Source organism: Lipomyces chichibuensis (genome assembly GCF_038497645.1).
Source record: "Lipomyces chichibuensis strain CBS 12929 unplaced genomic scaffold V1513scaffold_36, whole genome shotgun sequence".
Classification (NCBI taxonomy): domain Eukaryota; kingdom Fungi; phylum Ascomycota; class Lipomycetes; order Lipomycetales; family Lipomycetaceae; genus Lipomyces; species Lipomyces chichibuensis.
Genome location: NW_027117488.1, coordinates 58,941 through 78,200, shown reverse-complemented (window position 1 = coordinate 78,200; position 19,260 = coordinate 58,941). Strand labels below are relative to the sequence as shown.

The window sequence follows — 19,260 nt, the reverse complement described above, 5'->3', positions numbered from 1 at the left end:
ATGAATTCCCCCAATACCTGTCTACGACCAGCATAAATAGTCTCAGATTTAGCCACCCCGCACTGCAGTATTGGGGACGCTAGACGATCTACTATACGGGCTCGTTTTAAGAATTGTCCTTTTGGTTTGCTCATCAAGACATGGCCGATTCGAAAGAAGGAACGCCAGTTAGCGCCATTTCGTCAGATCCGCCTTCAGTTACTAACACTACCACGAATGATTCCGCGCACACCGAACCTGCTATTGTTGAAAAGATTAAATTGATTAAAGAAAATAACCCTTCTGGGAATAAGTCTGGTACGAGCGTTTCTTTGGCTTTGTGTTTAGTAGCGGCTAACGGGCGGCTAATCGCCAAACAGCGAAGTCTAACGCAGAGGAGACGCAATCACGAAAACGGTCACTCGAAGAATCGTCGCCGGCTACAGATGATGAGGACGATGCAGAAATTTCCGCCGACAATATTCTAAAACGACCACGAGCCGGTGAATCAGCACTCAACGATGGTTCCGATTCTAAAGAGAAGGAATCATCATACATTCAAGAAGTCACAGAAAATTCTGCAACTGACAGTAAAGTAATTGCTGAGCGTGAGGAAGCTACAGAAGGCGGTGAAGCAGGAAGGACAGAGCCGCCCGCAGCGGTGCCACATGCTGGATCAACCGAGGAGGCGGATGTCAAAGCCACGGCTGGGGCCGCAGTTATAGAAGGTGGTGATGCAGGAAAGACGGAGCCCGCAGGCCCGTCACATGCCGGATCAACTGGCGAGAAGATAGAGGTCAAAGGCACGTCTGCTGCGCCAGTATCAAAAGAGCCACAGAAAGCAAGTCCAGAAGGTACAGAGAATGAGCAGGCAAAGACTTCTCAAAATGGCACGACCGACGAAAATAAACCAGCAGTTCCAAGCTTATTTGGATCTAGCGTGTCAAGTGCAAGCCTTTTTGGCACTTCCTCATCAGCCTCAAGTCCGTTTGCATTCACCGGGAAGAGTATATTTGGTAGTGGTTCAGCTTTTGCTAGTGGCGGTTCTGACCGTCCGATGCCATTCTCCGCATTCTCATCAAACAACCCGTTTTTAAACGCCATCTCTAAAGACAACTCTAAAGACAATGACAATGAAGAGAATGGGGAAGTTGAGGATGAGGATAACAACGACTCTGCAGACAACTTTGACCAGCCATATGTCCAGCTTAATCTTCTTGAAAAGAAGAAAGGTATTACGGATTTGACTTTTTTAGTACGCACTCGTTGTACACAGATTAATTAATTGATATAGTCGAGACTGGCGAAGAAATGGAAACTTCAGTATTCAATTGCAGAGCAAAGTTATATTCCCTCGACCCGACCGAAGCCGACAAAGGGTGGAAAGAGCGCGGGATCGGTGTCCTACACCTCAACGTTCTCAAGGACGACACGGTGAGTGCAGTTCATACACCAGAACCGAGCTCCGCGGACGCGAGTAAAGAGTCAACCCCAACTGTTCGCGAACGAAAGTCCAAAGCTAGAATTGTCATGCGTGCGGACGGTGTATTGAAAGTTATTCTTAATTTACCTTTAGTTAAAGGAATTGAGGTCAGGAAGGGCATGAAGAGTTCGCTTGTGAGTGAGAAATTTGTACGTATTTCGGCATGGGAGAATCAGAAGCCTGTTCAATATGCCCTAAGAGTAAGTGACCAACATTCCTTTTACTTAGTGATGTCGTTGAGTGGTGACTAACTAGTTGATTAGATGGGCAACGAAAATGTTGCAGCGGAATTCTACGATACTGCAGAAAGTCTGATAAATTTATGATTTGTTTATTAACAGTTGTTTTTGTGGTTATGTATCATTATTATCTGTGGACTTAAAAGTTTCTGGGTTCGCGCGTTTTGTATATACGTCTAACTAGTTCAAACGAAATTCTCTTATACTCATCGTGACACTATGTACTCCCATAATGTTATGAAATATAGTAGCATTGGCTGCAAAAGCGATCTTGGCGTCGGCATCTCTAGTAATAAAAATACAAAAAAAATACAATACTATGCCTACTGACTCATTTAATCGGATATACATCCACGCATATCACATCCATAGGACAATCATGCACCAAAATATATACTTTTTTTCTTCTCTATTGTCTTTCTAAAACGTCCAATTCTCGTCCGCAGATTCGATAGCCCACTTGAATTTTTCGCGTAAAGTTTTGGAGAACAGTTTCTCAATCGGGACGTTATATCTCTTGGAGAACATGACGGTCAATCTCGGATCAATATAGTTCTAAAGTCACAGTCAGTACTGAATCTACTTGGCGTCACCAGAAAGCTTACCAGTTTGGAGGTAGTAAGAGCAACAGTTGAGTTGTCTTCCTTATCCTTCAATTGCAAAGTCGTGTTAACAATCCGCTCATTCAGCTTCTCAATCTGGGCCTGCAACTTCTCAACCGTCATTCCGTTCTTAATGTCCACCTTGCCGGCCTTGCGTTCTTTATTGTACTCTGCCGCTAGCTCTTCAACAACCTTCATCCGGGTCTTCAGCTCGGACTCGGAAAGAGTTTCTTCATTTTCCGCCGCTCGCTTCTCGTTCTCCTTCTGAAACTTCTTCGCAACTTTATCTTTCTCGCGCTGGATGATTTGGTCAATCAGTCGGTCCATGGTGGTATCGTCCAATTCAGGATCAGGCTGGAAATACTCCGGATCGGATTTTTTCATCTTTGGGTCCAATTGAGCTACCATCATCTTCAATCGATACCGCTGCAATTTGATCTCTAAAATCTTATCCTCAATCTTCCCAACTGACTGCTCATGTACCTTCGACACCGTACGTTGATGATTACACAGAATCGCGACAGTTCGATTAGCTGCATTGTATGCCACATATTTTTCATTCACTGTACCCTTGTTCTCAATCTTGGCCAGCTGGTCTTGCATCGTTTTGGACGCATTGTAGGTTCGAAAAACCTTTGCCGTCAACCCTGGCATGTAGTTCTGCAAATGCCTGTTTAGTGTAGGTGGGTCTAACCTATCGAACAACTGATCACCAATTTTCTTTGGAGACTTCTTGAAGAGTTTGAGGTTCTTGTATACCTGTGGGTCGATCTTCACTTCCTGGTAAAATCGAATTGAATCTTTACCTAAGAAGTCGAAGACAACTGTATTGGGAGGCTTGAATGAAACATGCTCATATCGCAACGAACAGCAGCCGACAGTATCAGCCTCATCTTCGCCTTTCTCACCACCAGCTCGAAGGGCAAGAACATCGATAAGATACATAGCCGTCGCACGCTGTCTATTGGCCATAAGTTCGTCCTTGAGCTCCTTAGTGTAGTCCTTGCGGATACGAGTGATATGGTTCTTCAATTCTCGCGCCTTTTCGAACTTCTTGTAGTCGCTCATGCCTTTCAACGAGCTATTCGCGGCCAAGAAAACATATTTCTGTGCACCATTAATATTTTCTTTCCATGTTGCAAGCCACGAGACAGTGTTGTCGTGCTTGACTTCTGCCCAGTCGTGGCCGTCTGGAGGTTGCGGTGTTGGCGCGCTAGATCCAATATTGATGGTTACTTGTTCAGGCATCACTCTCTCCTTTAACTTGCCGGTCTTTGGGTGTGATCCTCGACCTCTGAATAATCCCGGCGGCTCAATGCGGAAATTACCGACCAGTTCTTTGCGTCCGTCAAGATAGCAGATCTTGTAGTTTTCTTCAAGCTTGTCTTTCTCGTCCTTGACCCTCTTCTTTTCGGCAGCACTCATAGCCTTTTTCTGAACCCGTTTCTCTTCATAATAGGTGAAAATGTCAGTAAAGTCGCAATGTTCAAACTTCTCAATTTTCAAATGCTAATGGTGAGTTAGAGCATTGCAAGTTCATTTACTCGGACCTCAAGTACTTACAGATCCCCCGCAATTTTTCAAAACCTCTTTGAAGTCGTCAAAGAAATTCGATTGGAACACTTTATTCTTCGCATGGTCTGTCTCTAACATTGCTCCAAAAAAACCAGCAACTTCCTCTGCTTCCAGTGGCAAGACAACAGGGACCCCTTTATACTTCAACTTGACAGACGCCGGTAATGGCTCATATGGAGGTGGGAACAAGACCCCATTGTGAACAAGCGAGTTCCATTTTACACTGCCGTCATTCGATTCTCCCTCCCACCATTTGTACAACTCTTCTTCCTCTTTCTCCTGCGTCGATGTGTCATCACCGTCAGTTTTGCTATCTGTTTTCTTCAACTTTCGCTTGGCAAGCGGCTTCTCATCAATGTCACTATCTGGTTCAGTTGTCTGCTTGGCGACATTGTTCACTTTCTTGGACTTTCCGTTTGCTTTAGCTGAAGATGTCTTCGCCGAAGCGGAAGACTTAGAAAGCTTCTCTTCCGTTGTGATCTTCTTGCCGCTAGGCTGAGCCTTGGTTGCTACCAACGCCGACTTAGTGGCTCGTTTCTTCTTCTGTAGTCACTTTGTTAATTGGCCAACTCGAATCCAAACCAGCACTGCCAACCTAAAGAGGACATACCAAGGGAATCTGATCATCGGAGTCCGAAATAGATGGCTCATTCTTCACGGTGACGCTCTTGCGTTTCTTGGTAGTTTCCGAGATCTTGCCAGCGACTGCGTAAGACTATATGTTAGCATCAGGGACTCTCGCCAATAAGCGCTGCCACAATGCTCATTCTCATTAAATGAAAGAAACAATTTTAATAGCGAGTTCAAATTAAAAGAACGTACTAGTTGCCTTTCTTTGCGACAAGGGAACGTCTTCGTCAGAGAGTACATTCGTCATTTGGAGTGGAAAAACAAGCGAAATCGTACAACAAACGCGTGAGTAACTCTCTTATATGGCAGGTTTATATTAACAGCAAATTCCTACACAATAACACTGCACGGTCGATGTGTCCCAAATCAGGCCGAGATCTCCAAAAGAGCTGTGTGAATAGAAAATAAGTATTTTGTTGTTGTCTCCCTTTCAACTCTTGAGAACGCGTTAGCAGGGTTGTGGGGCAACAAAATGTAGCAAGTGCAAATATCACGATGCTTACGGCCGTAACTGAATAATTTGCTGTGGAAAACTTCGTCTGCCCGCCACCAGCCGTCGCGTGCCGATCATAAACCGCCTCGCCAGAGGCGCAGGTGAAATCGCCGCTATTTCGTCGGTTTTCAACGAGTCTACTATCGACATAAACACTATAACGTTGCCGGGGCTAGCCAAATGCTCATTCAGTCATTCTACCATACAGTTCTGCGCTTGCATAAACCTCAACCGAATCGAAATTTGAGTTTTTAGCTCCGGAGTCGGTAGGCAATTAACAGATTCTTGCAAGCAATTTCATTAAAGATTAATGATTAAGCCTCCGTAAGAAAATACGCAAAAGATTTTCTGTCTAATATACAAAAATATACACAGTCCGATTTGCAGACAGCCTGCGCATATGCAAATCCGGTCGTTCGCAAATTGCAGCCATAAACATCGACGTACTCAAAACGATATGTACAAATAAACCCCAGTATATTCACACGCAAGTTTCGCATTCCTTTACCTTCGTCCGATGCGTGCTATATAGAAGTTCACAAACACGAATTCGATGCCAATGATAATAAAATAGAATAGAACACAGTCTGTCCACTACAAATGCCATTTAACATACGCTTTCCACACAAGAAATTTTACGTTGCCTTCATAATCACTTGTAGACGCGTGTAGATCGACGATCCCATCTTTTTGATCGACGCGTCAGGACTTGTGGAGGTATAGTGCGCGACACTTCGAACAATCGACTCAAATATCTGGCGGTTCCCTAAATCAAATATTAGCGTGACAACTTCGCAAAGCATAAGTGCTTCCAAAACTTACTGTCGCTAGTCAAGACTGCTTCCATGCCATTATTCAACAATCCCATCATGAAGTTGAGGTACGCTTTCTTAATATCACTCTGCTGGATTTCCTCGTCTGTAGACCCGTTTGCTGAAATGCTAAGTGAATAGAAAACTCGACTGAGCAGAGGTGTCAGCAGCTGATCTAGCATGTCTAAAATGCCAGACTGTCCTTTGAAATTATGGATAAGCTGCCCCAAGAAACTCATAAAATCTATCAGCTCGGAAGTGCTACTTTCGGATAACAAGCGCGACACAAGGACTGCAATCTCTGGTAAAATCTGGTGACCAAGAATAGGAACCATTCTCGCGAACGCAAACCGACTCTACGGAAACGTCAGCATACCTATTCATTTATATAAAAGAAATACTGTGCATACCGCTTCACGAATAATTTCAAAGCCAGACAGAGTTTCTAGCGAAACTAGTATGGCCCGACTGGCAAGTAAAAACTGCTCACGGACTGGATCCGTGATGGCTTTGCCGCCGTCATTAACTCCGCGAGCAAACGTGCCGATAGCCATGATATCATGATGAATCTGCAAAGCCAGCTGCGAACCTTCCACGGGCCTCGATAGACTAGCCTCCATGTCCCTGAAGATCGGCGTGAGAACACTTTTCAGCAAATGGAGTTGCTTCTCGTCTGGGACAGACTCTACGGAGATCAGTATGCCAGAAGCTTCGAACAGATATAGTCTTCCATCAAAGGTACCCGAATCCGTTCCATCAGCTGACATATCTGAATCACCGTCATTCTTCGCAGAAACTTCCGACTCAATCACCAAAAGATCACCGATTGCGTTCAGCGCTGTTTCAGCAATGTCACCCATCAAATGCTTGCACAGCTTGATAAATCTATAAAACAAATACCATGCACGGACTTGGACTTGAAGAGAGGAACTGTGTATGCCGATATTTGATACAAAGATCTCAAGGATCTGCGGAACTATTTGTGGATGTGTCTCAAAAAACTTTGAGTTCTTCACGACAAGTTCCATGTAGTGAAGGTTGATGGACGGATGCCCTATCGACAGTACATTGGAGTTGGTCATCTTGAGAAGCATGTCGTTAAGGATTTCCATAGCTTTAGAAGACCCCCCCTGTCCTTTTGTGGGCAACGCAGCGGCATTGCGTAAACCATCACTATAGGCACCGAGCTCAAACAATCCAAGCTCAATATCTCTCCAATCACGTTTCTCGCCATTCAGGCTGCTGATGACGATACTGGAGATACTATCCATAAAGAGATTTTCGTCAATAGCAGCAACAGCATCCTGAAACAATCGCAGTCGACCACGAACTTCGAGAAACTCGATTTCTGAGTCATCAGTGCCATTACTCCAATCCATCGATTCATCGTATTTAACCTTCATAATAACTGTATTCAAAATAGATGTGAGTGTGGAGCGTCGAGCCGGATTAAGAGGTATATTTCGTTTCTTCTCCTTTCGTAGATATGATAGATATTCGGAAATCGCTGGGAAAATTTCTGATGACGTGTCGTCATATTCATTGGCAAGGAAGCCGATCCCAAATGGAAACAGTTGTTGTAACAAGTTTTCCGTATTTTCCTTGAGCGGTGATGCGAATTGATCCTTGATAACGTTAGACAAGTTCTGTTTTGAGTATATCTCGATCTGAGCATACCTCATCTAAGATTCTAACAAGATCGAGACAGACTACATTTACTAGTCTAGCAACTTTTTCAGTGAACTCAACGTCTGACCCTATCAGTAGCTGCCCTATTGTCTGCGGCAAATTTAGCAGAGATATCAAGTCAAACTTATCGCTTGACTTCATCTTCTTGCTGATAATCTCTGAAAGAGTGTCACAAGCCGCTCCCCGAAGTGCCTCATTACCTAGAATCCCGAAAATAATGGACATGTATTGAGGCGTGACGATCAACGAAATATCGATCCATGCTATGCACTGTTAGCCTGCTCATCTTTAATATTCATACCAGATGCCACGTACAAACCCACGACCCTATTACTCGCAAACAACTTTCCACGATGAGATAGCCGTCGTCTCGAGAAGTCCATTGCACCAAGATCTCCATCCATGCCGAAGCTAGCCGTGCCATATCGCGCACCCGGATCGCATCCTTGATGATTGTATTGCGTCTAGCAACTTCGCTTGACCGTATTATAAGTGTATCTGCGATTTCTTCATGCTGTGCCACTAGAATTCGTAAGAAGAGTTGTAAGCCACGCCCATTCGACAGCTGTGGACCGCCCATAGATGATAACGTGAGTAAATCATCGAAAAAGGTAGGCCACGTGTTTGGATATGACAGTAAGAAAAACAATGTAATTGTCTGAGCTAGCTTGTTTTGCATGACTATATCCTATTAGCTGATTGTGAATGTTGCTGCTCTAAAGAGTTCACTTACAGACTGCGTCCGCGTCAGTGGCACTCTGGGGACTATACTCTCTCTGTATGTAAGATAGCAATGCATCTTTGATAAATAGCATTGATGTGTTGTCCAGTTGCTTTGCGCTTCCGTTAAGTCTGTATGGCGGTCAGTATATCACGGTATTACTCTGGGGCAAAAGGCATGCACGCGCAAATAACTTACCGTTTCACTAACGCATCGTCAACGACCTGGAGAGCGAAAAACCGAACCGCGGACGATCTATACGACAGCGTCAATAAAGAATTTATATTTTTTTCGATTGGACAAGTACCTTTTCCGATCATTCATGAAGAGCGAAAGGCACATTTGCCAGCCATCCTCGGATTCCTTGATCTGATTGCAAAAGGACATAGCCTAACTAATTTAGCTTCGGCACTCATCGTAAATGCATAATTGAGACTGCCTGACCTGCTGCTTAATCATGGGATCCGAATTGCTACTTAAAGCGATCTCCACCGCCTGCTCGACTTGATCTTCCATGGCGGCAACGAACAGGCGGTCGGACTTTCCTGAGACTCGTGAGCAAAAAAAAAGCTCGAAGTGAATGTCTGACTCGCTAGAGACTGCTAACAGGTTTAATTCGCAATCCAGAGACTGTAACATAAGTGTCACTTACTATGTTGGCAATATACGGATGTCACGGGTTAAACGGGTTCTAGACAGCTAGTCGTTGAATTGTCATGGGCTCAATAATTTTCAGTTAATTGGTTTTGAGTTAACCGTGTGGGTTGACCACGCCGCAGCTGAATTTTAGCCTTGGCTACCGCATAATATATTACTAACTGCCAACAATATGTTATATTGTTATCCGCGACAAATTAATTGTAACGGTCATATCTCTGTTCACAACCATAAATTATATTGAACATAAACGGCATCTAAAATACAATACATCGGATAACTATTCAAACAATTTACTCCGTACTCACTGATTAAATCCATTATATGTTATCGATCTTCCAGGGCAGCTTTTTATACGGCTTTAATCCCAAACGCACAAACACGTCTTCAGAATTCTCTTCGAAAAACATTTTATAGGTGTTCATACATATGCGCACACGCAAACCACTCTTCGAATACGTCTTCGGCTTCCATCCAGATTCCGAGTTGTCATCGCTTTCAACGTCATCTTGCGGAATATGTCGACGCAAAAATGGCATGCGGACTTTGCTGACCGGGACGCCTTCCGTGGGCGCCGACATAACAAATGAAGTCAAATAATACTTCCACTTCTCATCTGCCGATGCAGCATCATTGAGAGTGAGATCATCTTGGTCGATAAGCTGAATCGACAGTGCTGAAGCGGACTCATTCTGCGCAAATTAGCATTAATAGAAGCCAAGTTAGATTACAACAGGTAGACGTACTAGCTCTAATCGGAAGATATTTTCGTCTGAACCCAAGATCGTTTGCACCTGAAGTCTGTAAACAATTTGCTCACGTGGTGCGGTCTTGGGTAGATGACGATCCCTATCATACAACATAATTATCTCGGAACATTTGGCGTCAGAAATGATACTGTGGACATGCTTGGCAATGGCCTGCACAACCTTGTCGACCGTGTATATCCGGAAGGCCCGATTACGATATGCCTGTCGCAGAGACTCCTCAAACCACTGATGTTCAAGATCTCCTTCAATTAGCTTCTCACACATATCCAAAATCTGGCCGTAACAGCTCTCGCCTGTGAAAGCTAGGCCCATATCCTGGATCTTGCTAGAAACAATTCCGAGCTCCTTGGCAAACTCTACAGACTTCCGCGATGAAATATCAGCAGACACTTCAGGCTCAAGATCCTTGACTTCTTCCAAACGCTTGTAGAGAATATAGAATAGCCTGAAAAAGCAGTATATAGTCGTATTTGCAAAAAGATTGAATTTTGTTCGCTTGCTGTCAGGATTAGGGCCGTCCAAGCCATCCGGATGTTGCTCTTTCGTCACATGCTGTATCCAAATCTGTGCCTTTTCAGCAGCTTCAGGAATTTGCAATTCATCAGGACCCTCTGGACAAGGAGTAGCATCTGTGGAAACTTCTGGCGTTGCTTCTCGGCTATTATCCTCGTCTTTGCTGAGTTTAGACCGTCCGTGCCGCGTTTTCTTAAGAACATCACGTAACAGGTCGCCGTCCTTAACTGGTCGTGAACGCTTAATTGCTAAGCTTGAACCATCGGTATCCTCATCCCCTGAATTTGTTTGACTTTCGTCTGGAGTCTGCTGTACGGACTCAGGTAGAGGAATACCAAAGAAGAGCGGAATGAACGCCTTAACAAAACCATCCATCTTTTCCCGATCATTGCTAGAAAATGTAGTGGAATGTTCAAGATGGCAATTAAGCAGTCGGATAACATCGTTAATGGTGTCAGAGTTCTCAAAATTGCACTGCATCTGATACTTCGGCCCAGGAGTCAATGGATTTAGTCTCTTGTTCAATTGCTCCTTCTTAATCATATCAATTTCGTTCACCAAGAACTTCGTTGTCAGAGTTTTCTTGTCCGCCTGCTTAAATGTCAAGCCCTGATGATCTAGGGACTTGTAGAAAACTCTCGCCTCAGTTTCCCGCCAGACCTTATTCCACTCACGTTGGGCTCTCTTCCACTCCTCATCCTTCTGTTTCAGACGCTTCAACACTATCGGAACAGCAACTCCGGGGTTCTCATGAAGAGCATCAATAACTTCTTGTCCACGTTCTCTATCGTACACCTTCCTAACAATTCGCTGATAGATGGACTTAGACGAGTGGCCCAATCCAGGGGCCAGCCTGAAATCAGCTTTCTCCTCAGGAGCCATATTGGCAATTCTATTTGCTATTGGCTCAAGAATCTGGATCGTTCGCAGGTTTCCCTCGACATTGTGATCGTATTCATGGCGTTCCTCTTCTATCCGATGAAGGACTTCTTCAAACTGATTCTTTCTGTGTGCAACAAAGCCCGAATCTTCGGAAGCCCAAGTAGGATGGCTTACCCACTCGTCATTCAAAACTTCCCAACACATCTCGTCGCGACCCGAGCATGGCTGGTGAGTCTCAGATTTAGGAAGTAACCTGTAACTAGGACCATATGACTTGCAAAGTGACAGTTCAAGCTGGTGCTTCTTGTAAGGAATATTTTCAATGCTAAGAGTACCACTGTCGTAGTTAACACATCGCTTGAACCATTCGATCAGGTCCTTGTTTCCGCCAATGTACGCCTCCGCCTTCTCAATCAACAAGTTTCTATCAATGATATCCTGTGAGAACAAATTCAATAGCTTCAAGAACTCGTTATAAGTCTGCTTATTCCCGATAAACTTTTTGACTCGATCAAAGAACGCGAGCTCTTCGGCCGAAGGATACTGTCGATCGGGAGGAGGTAAGGGTTCCGGAATCATAGGGGTAAGGGTTGGGCTGATTGCGTGCACATCAGGCTTAGGGGTAAGCTTTACCTTCTTGCCACCTGTGCTCCGCAGACTCGACGCCGCCGCCGGAATATCGACATTAGGTACACTCTGCGCTGATGCACTTATTGGACCTTGGCTGGCGTCAACCATAGCTGATTGGGCGCTTCGCTTTTTCTTTTCCTTCGGGACACTAGGTGGTGCAAAGTTACCAACCGGTGGAAGACGAGTAACTGGCTGGTAGACACCACTGTCTGGTGACGACACGGATCGCTGATGCGCAGCCTCGGGCAAAAATTGCTTGAAGTCGTCCAGTAGGTCAGGCGCATCTCTGAATAACATGGTGACTTGAGCATAAACATCTGCAATTGGTTTTTGTTCGCGCTGGTAGGTCTGAAGGATCTCTAAGAAATTTTTGTATATGTCGGGTTGCGACGCAAAGCGATTCTAGAATGCATTAGTATTTGTTCTTAATCAATGACTGCGGGACATACTTTGATCTTGTTGACATAGCTAATTGCATGATTGAACTCAACCGGGCCGCCGAGCCTCTTCTGCTCTGTTTGTGATGCCTGGCGGGAGCCGTTGGCAACAGCCTGCAATTGCGACATCGAATTGTTCCCAGCCGCATGGGTATCTGCACTATACGGATATGATTCACTCTGCCAGGACCTACTCTGGTCATACGCCGGGAGTTGACCATCTGGACGTGTGGTTGTACCCATGGGCGTTGTGACCCTGATAGGATTTGGGTCGCTAGGGTCAGAAGAACACTCAATTCGGTATCCCGGTGGTAAAAACGTATTGAATCCTTGAATCAAGTTTGGATGTCCACTGAACAAAGTCGACACTCGGTCAATCACACCAGGCGTGTCAATGCTATTTGCTTAGTTAGCCGGAAAACCAACCATTACAACCACCAAAAAATCTTCAACTCACCTTTGACTCTTGAAATCTTTCATAATATCCAGAAATCTGTTGTAAACATCGGGTTGATTTTGGAACTGCACCTTGACTTGGTCAAGGTAGGACAGGGCGTCCTTAACGTTTAATGGGCGATAAGCGGCAATCTGTTGAGCAGTGGATCCTGCTGATGCAGCCGACAAAAGATTTTGGCCAGCAGGAGGCCCTTGAGTTATCGGCAATGCTGCTGCAGCTTGATGCTGCGTGATTGGCGATGGTACCGAGAGAGGCTGCGGTTGGCCTGGCGGCTGCTGTTGCTGCGTCACCAGAGCGGAAGCATTCGTAGACGGGGGAGACGCCATCATCGGTTGCTGGACTACCACAGAGGAAGAAAGTGATGGCAGCGGTGTCTGCGACATAGAGGGCGACTGGCTGGGATGATTTATCTGCGTCGACGGCGTAGTAGACATAGACGGCAAGCTGTACCCAGAATGTTGCGGACCCGAATTTCCCAAACCTGATATGGATGGAAGAGAAGGATAGTACCCTTGGCTCCCTGACGAAATGAGTTTCCATTAACTTCAAGATTCCAATAAGATCATATGAACTACAAGGATACTTACTATTTCCGCCAGAGCCCAATGCAGATGGCGGAGGCAGTACAGGGTGTCCAGTTTGCTGCGATCTGGAAAGCAAAGTGTTAGCTCTGCAGTGCTTCAAAAACAGATACATGATATTAAAACATACTGGAACGGTTGTCGCGCGTGGGGTGGAGGAGGAAGCGACTGGGGCAGACCCTGCCCGTTTTCCTGGCCGGATGGATGCCACGGTTCTTGACCAGCCATCACGGCAATAGACAGTATTCCTTAAATTAAGGGTAAAAAGACACAGTACACTGATAATGACTCCAAAAGTGCGGGCTGCTTTTAGCTGCTTTGCTGACTGACAAGATAGAAAGTGGAATTGTAGGAAGTAAGATCCATGGAAGTGAGAGCTCGACGGCCGGCTCAAGATTGAATAAGTTAGCAAGATCCCGTTCGGCGCACAACTCTCGCAACAAGTCCGACGATTATGCCGCATTGTCTTTTGCGAAGCAGTGCGGCGCTGTTGCCATAACAACAAACCCTAAGATTTCTGGTAAACATGCGATCCTAATTCGTCGACAAGTAGCTTTCGATTCCAACCAGCCATACGGCACACGAACGGCCACTATTTTTACACATCTCGGCCGTAAGCTCCCTAATCTCTTGTTACAGGTTTGCATTTGCGTACCGCGCATATTTGGCAGTTAAGTTGTAAGCTGCGAAGGAAAAAGTCTTATGAATGGCTCTCTCGCACCAGCCCACTGCTCAGCCATTGCTCCTCATGGAATTTTATGAAAATAACGCATACAAGTCTGGCCGAGCTGTTCCGCCAGGGCCACGGATTTTACACGGATGCGAATTAGCATCAAAGCCTAAAGAAGAGCACCAAGAGGAGCCGAAGCAGAAGACGGCTAAGTCGAAGGAAAAACCATCTTCCCTCTGCAAAACGCCGCCAACAACTATTCGAAGCAAGAACAATGGCGCACAATTTCATCGCGGTATATTTCTAGGCGAAGTGAGCTGCAGATTAGATGCATAGTGAGTTACGCTAATTAAATCTAGGGTGGATTTGCTCGGTGCTTTCAAATTCAGGATCAGAACCTTAATGTATACGCGGCGAAGACAATCGCTAAGGCCTCTCTGACTTCCGCCAAAACCAGAGCTAAGGTGCGTAGTCAAAAGAATTCAGTGGATTGATAGCTTCTAACTTGGTATATCAGCTTCTGGGCGAGATTAAGGTGCACCAAAGCATGGATCATCCCAACATAGTGAAGTTTGTGGAATGCTTCGAGGACGACGTAAATGTCTACATTCTTCTGGAAGTGTGTTCAAATAAGACGCTTATGGATATGCATCGGCGAAGGAAGCGATTCACAGAGCAAGAAGCGAGATACTTTCTGATCCAGATTCTGGGAGCCGTCAAATACATGCACGGGCGACGAGTTATCCATCGCGATTTGAAACTAGGGAACATCTTTCTTGATCACGACATGAATATTAAAATTGGCGACTTTGGGTTGGCTGCACTCTTGCTGTCGGATACAGACAGGAAGAAGACCATATGCGGTACTCCGAATTACATTGCCCCAGAAGTTTTGTTTGGCAAGGAAGATGGACATAGTTTTGAGGTGGACCTGTGGTCTGTCGGCATCATATTGTAAGCAGCACGAGAACTGGAGCGCATTTCTTGCCCTTAGTTCTGACGAAATTACTTAGATATGCCATGCTGATTGGCAAGCCACCGTTTCAATCCAAGGAGGTTAACCTGATCTACAAGTACGTATCAAGATATACGTCGTAGCGATTGTGCGGATACTAACTAGGCTTCAAGGAAAATCAAAGCTATTGAATACGAGTTTCCAGACGATATCAAGATCTCGCCAGAGGCCAAGGATCTAATACAATCGTTACTCAACAAGGATCCAAGTATGCATTTTGTACAAATTTAGATTAAGTACCGGTTGTTGCTAATCCAATGACTCCAGACGCTCGGCCTTCGCTCGATCAAATTGCAGATCACCCTTTCTTTCATGGAGAGATGCCGTCTCACTTACCGTCTACTTGCCTCGAAGGAGTACCACACTGGAAAAATCTCACGCCTTCGCTATCGAGACGCAATTACCTCAAACTCACTGCCGCTGCTGGTATCGGTCCTGGTTCAGGCAACGGCGGTCTTGTTTCTAAGGGTGCAGGCAGTCCCATCTCGCTTCTCAACGTCGATGCCCACGACCCAGCCAATTCTGCACTCACTTCAGACATGAATGCTAGACCTAGGAACACGACAAAAATTCTGCCAGAGTGTTTATCACCAAAGGTGTCTACTACGAATATCAGACAGCTTGTAGCAAACGTGGCCAATGAATATGAACAAAAAACAGCTAAGATGACTTTACGCTCGTCCCGGTCTAAACCGCTCGCCGATCTTCCAATTAATAAGCCTGTTGCCCCACCACTGCCATACACCAACAATAATTATCCCATTCTCGGAAGAGCGAGACGGCTGGGTGACAAAGACCAGTCTGAGCCACCGAAGCAAGCCGTGACTCGCAAGCTTACCGCTATTGTTTCGAAATTCAAGGAGAGTCCGAGCAAGCCTCCACTTCGAGCACTCGACAAGAATGTGGTGGCATCCGGATTATCTCATCGACTTCCCACCGATGTGTCTCCAAAAGAGTCGGTCTATCTTCTCCGAGAAACAATTGAGAACATTACACGGGGACTCACCGGTAAGAGTATGGTCGAGAGCACCAATACCGGCAAAGCAATTCGCGGATTTGTTAGCCAATGGGTGGACTACTCAAACAAATACGGCATGGGTTATCAACTTGCAGACGGGTGTTCCGGTGTTTATTTCAACGATACAACATCGGTCGTATTGTCCGCCAGCGTTAAAAATTTTGATTACATTACTGACTCGAATAAACCATGGGCGGAACAGGCGACGTATACGCTAGACGAAGCGCCTCAGTTTTTGACGAAGAAATTGTACTTGGTGAAGCATTTTAGAGAGTACATGATGGAGCACTTATATATTCCAGAGCCGGTAGTTGGACATGAGGACGCAAGGCTCAATTCTGACGGCAAGCTGACGTACATCACGGATTACCTCCGAACCAAACAAGCGATCATGTTCAGACTGAGCACGGGCGAGATTCAGTTTAACTTTAACGATCACCATAAAATCGTCATTGGCGATGCCGGTCGCCGGGCTAAGTACATTGATGCAGGTAGGAATTCGACTGAACTGCCATTAACGCAGATGGTGCATCGTGCAAAGAAACTTAGCAAGCTCGAGAAAATGTCTGCAGGCACCTCACACGACAAAGATCACCTTCTGCAACGCTTGGAGTTCATCCGGATTACATTAGTTGGATGGCATACACGCGTTTCCACTGCAGGAGCTCAATCCGAGATCTAAATCCACTATGGTGACGATTACGACATTTGCATTATTTGTATTATTACCTCTGGAGTTATATCATACTGATCCGAAGATGGACGTATGAATGCAAGTTTTATGTTTGTTTTATGTTGCATAGGTTATACTGGCGTCATGCATGTGGTCTGAATGTGTTTCTTTTCAGTGTAGTTACAAAATTGTCAATATCCCACGATGGGTCTAGTACATATTCGCCTTAATCAAAATGTTTATCAATACAATTCATATATTTAAAATGCTGATGACAAAACGAAAAACATACATTCATACCATAATATCTAACACCTAAGAATTAGCAGCGAACTTCTCAGCCTCATCGAACGCCTCCAAAGCTTCGCCATACTTCTCCCACACTCCCATTCTATAGCCCACATCAACGCTGTTAATCATAGTTTTCTCATCCCATCTTTCACTCAAGAAATCTTCAAAGCTTTCATACACGCCTGGTTGAATGACCTTCCTCTGAACCGCCCACAATGCCTTGTATGCCGATCCCAATGCACATGCATTGCTCAGTTCCAGACGAAACACGCCTTCGCTGGGACCAAGAACCTCGCCCGTGACCTGGCATATAGCATGATTTCGTGATCCGCCACCAACAACGTATACGCGTCTAGGTTGACCTGTTGACGACAACAACGGACCCGCACGTAGTCGCATACTTAAGTTCTGACTCTCCAAGATTGCGCGGGCATCCGCGAGTGGGATATCCCACTCATTACGAGCATCGTGTAGACCGGTCTCATCGGATATAAAGCGCCAGGTGCCAGCTTTACAGTCTGGAACAATCTCCGGCAGAGGAAAATAAATTCCGAGTTTCTTCTGGCCTTCAGCTGTTGTTCCTAGTGGGGGAACCGACAGAGCGGCTTCGTTGAAAGAAGCCCAAATGTCGCTCGCGTCAGAGGACGGCTTGACGGCGTTAATTTCGTCTCGAACCTTCTCACGTGCAAGGGAGCCGTTGCAGTAACACAGCATACCCATGTAAAGCCCTTTGCTTGTCGGATGGGAGAACATGTGATAGGACGGCGAAGTCTTGTAGACCGGGGTGGATACAAGTAGAGTAGTGGACGTGCCCAGAGAGACAATAACATCGAGCGGCCTGAGAGGTAGAGCGAGAATAGTAGCTGGATTGTCACCGGTGATAGGGGTAATTGCGCAATCCTTTGAAAAACCATATCGCTTAACATAATAGTCATTAATAGGACCCAGGTTCTTTCCTCCGTCTGGCTCGACCTTGCCCAGTTTACGTAGAAGCTCGTTTTTCTCGTCCTCGCCGCCACCAGCAACAAGCTGAATGATGTCCTCGTCAAACTTTTCATTGGGAATATCCCAAAGATTCATACCACAGACATCACTGACATCGAGAGGAGCAATAGAACCAAGGAGTAACGACGCAAAGAAACTTGAAACCAGTGATATCCGGGCAGTCTCCTCATATCTTCTGGGATGGCGATGACGAACCCGCATTATTTGTGGTCCTGTGAACCTGTGATGGGTCTTGGATCCCGTAATTTGAGCAAGAATTTCAGCGCCACTTGCCCTCTGCTCTAAATAGTCGCACTGCTCTGCAGTACTATGGTCTTGCCAATTGGGACTCATGTCATGCGAAAACGCTTTTGGACTCAACTGAGGCTCGAGCGGCTGATCGGGATTCAACGATGCTAACAAGCGTTCGGCCTCCGTTGACCAGAAAACCGAGCCATGCTGCTGTCCGGCACCAGAGATACTTTTTACTTTCGCAAAATTCAAGCCAGCGGCCTGCATCTTTCCCAGTAAAATGTCGAACGCCTTGATCCACATAGCCACTGGGGCATATACTTCGTTTAGCTTAGGGTTGGTGTAGACACCCTTTTGAGTCTTGTACTCTGGAGTATCTACATCAAATTCGACATATTCTTGCAGTACTGGCTCAAGTTTTGAGTTGATTGCAATGACTTTGATCTGCTGTGTTGAGAGATCGAATCCCTGATAGTGTCAATGAAGGATATACACTCCACAATCACGTACATCACTTACCAAAAACAAGTCATCACTCATATTATGGTCGTAGCAACTGCGAGATTTCGTCTAATTCTGTGTTGTAGGAGGTAACCACTTCAATGGATGTCGTTTATAAAAAGGCCAAGGAAAGACAACAATCACGAATCCAGCAGTAAAAATCAGGGCGGAAGTATAGGCAGTCAACGAAATATCGCCAGCAATAATTCCCACAAGAAATGCAACAGCCTGTCAAAGACAAACGTCAGTCGATTATCGATGCCCTACTAACAGCCAAGTTCACTTACACCAGCAATCGAGACCAAGTAGAAAGTAATGGAATCGGTCAATTGCTGTCCAACAAAATCCTATCCGTTGTCAGTTTGTATACTTGGAATAATACAATATGTAGGACACTCTTACAATTGGACCTTCAAGTAAAAGAGTCTGGAAATCGGACATGAGGAGACCTTGCGCTTTTGCTGCTGCTTGTACTGTATAAATCCTTATGCTTTAGCGACGTTTGTTGGCGGCTCCGAACTGAACTTGGTAGTGATGGTGAAGGAGACACCGAGACATACCCTAACCCAAGTAACCATGTTACCGGAATTATAAGCTACGTGAATGTCACACAAGCCATTTCGAACAAACGTAGTATTGATCCGTAAATCCACCACTATAATTTTAATTAAATATTTGCCATATAAAAGATTTATTACATATAAAG

General features: G+C 45.3%; 7 protein-coding genes across 7 annotated transcripts; 2 read left to right on the top strand and 5 right to left on the bottom strand.

Annotated features, from left to right (window-relative positions):
- Positions 1-16: 16 nt before the first annotated feature.
- V1513DRAFT_450681 (uncharacterized protein) lies at positions 17-2,028 on the top strand. Its single transcript, XM_066898846.1, has 4 exons — positions 17-297; positions 360-1,211; positions 1,274-1,662; positions 1,726-2,028. The coding sequence occupies exons 1-4, from the start codon at positions 141-143 to the stop codon at positions 1,786-1,788; spliced, it is 1,461 nt and encodes a 486-aa protein (XP_066751745.1). The 5' UTR covers positions 17-140; the 3' UTR covers positions 1,789-2,028.
- On the bottom strand, positions 1,850-5,212 carry V1513DRAFT_450675 (uncharacterized protein). The gene is made up of 6 exons (XM_066898845.1): positions 5,012-5,212; positions 4,701-4,944; positions 4,489-4,583; positions 3,867-4,421; positions 2,307-3,812; positions 1,850-2,256 (listed from the first exon to the last, which is right to left on the bottom strand). The coding sequence occupies exons 2-6, from the start codon at positions 4,753-4,755 to the stop codon at positions 2,122-2,124; spliced, it is 2,346 nt and encodes a 781-aa protein (XP_066751744.1). The 5' UTR covers positions 4,756-4,944; positions 5,012-5,212; the 3' UTR covers positions 1,850-2,121.
- Positions 5,213-5,283: 71 nt separating this feature from the next.
- Positions 5,284-8,940, bottom strand: V1513DRAFT_404107 (armadillo-type protein). Its single transcript, XM_066895570.1, has 10 exons — positions 8,876-8,940; positions 8,668-8,822; positions 8,531-8,613; positions 8,422-8,478; positions 8,236-8,354; positions 7,818-8,183; positions 7,491-7,765; positions 6,224-7,438; positions 5,824-6,169; positions 5,284-5,767 (listed from the first exon to the last, which is right to left on the bottom strand). Exons 2-10 carry the CDS (start codon positions 8,737-8,739, stop codon positions 5,637-5,639), a joined length of 2,664 nt encoding a protein of 887 aa, XP_066751743.1. The 5' UTR covers positions 8,740-8,822; positions 8,876-8,940; the 3' UTR covers positions 5,284-5,636.
- A 144-nt stretch (positions 8,941-9,084) lies between these two features.
- On the bottom strand, positions 9,085-13,532 carry V1513DRAFT_466136 (uncharacterized protein). Its single transcript, XM_066900065.1, has 6 exons — positions 13,281-13,532; positions 13,157-13,218; positions 12,570-13,089; positions 12,125-12,509; positions 9,627-12,077; positions 9,085-9,572 (listed from the first exon to the last, which is right to left on the bottom strand). Exons 1-6 carry the CDS (start codon positions 13,376-13,378, stop codon positions 9,201-9,203), a joined length of 3,888 nt encoding a protein of 1,295 aa, XP_066751742.1. The 5' UTR covers positions 13,379-13,532; the 3' UTR covers positions 9,085-9,200.
- A 178-nt stretch (positions 13,533-13,710) lies between these two features.
- Positions 13,711-16,783, top strand: V1513DRAFT_450660 (kinase-like domain-containing protein). Its single transcript, XM_066898844.1, has 6 exons — positions 13,711-14,132; positions 14,180-14,284; positions 14,338-14,774; positions 14,834-14,893; positions 14,949-15,043; positions 15,103-16,783. Exons 1-6 carry the CDS (start codon positions 13,857-13,859, stop codon positions 16,533-16,535), a joined length of 2,406 nt encoding a protein of 801 aa, XP_066751741.1. The 5' UTR covers positions 13,711-13,856; the 3' UTR covers positions 16,536-16,783.
- Positions 16,689-18,947, bottom strand: V1513DRAFT_201316 (uncharacterized protein). The gene is made up of 3 exons (XM_066894336.1): positions 18,842-18,947; positions 18,573-18,782; positions 16,689-18,521 (listed from the first exon to the last, which is right to left on the bottom strand). The coding sequence occupies exons 2-3, from the start codon at positions 18,591-18,593 to the stop codon at positions 16,842-16,844; spliced, it is 1,701 nt and encodes a 566-aa protein (XP_066751740.1). The 5' UTR covers positions 18,594-18,782; positions 18,842-18,947; the 3' UTR covers positions 16,689-16,841.
- Positions 18,624-18,995, bottom strand: V1513DRAFT_427039 (microsomal signal peptidase 12kDa subunit; the record flags this gene model as incomplete). Its single annotated transcript, XM_066896202.1, has 3 exons — positions 18,624-18,782; positions 18,842-18,901; positions 18,957-18,995. The coding sequence occupies 3 exons, from the start codon at positions 18,993-18,995 to the stop codon at positions 18,624-18,626; spliced, it is 258 nt and encodes an 85-aa protein (XP_066751739.1).
- Positions 18,996-19,260: the final 265 nt, after the last annotated feature.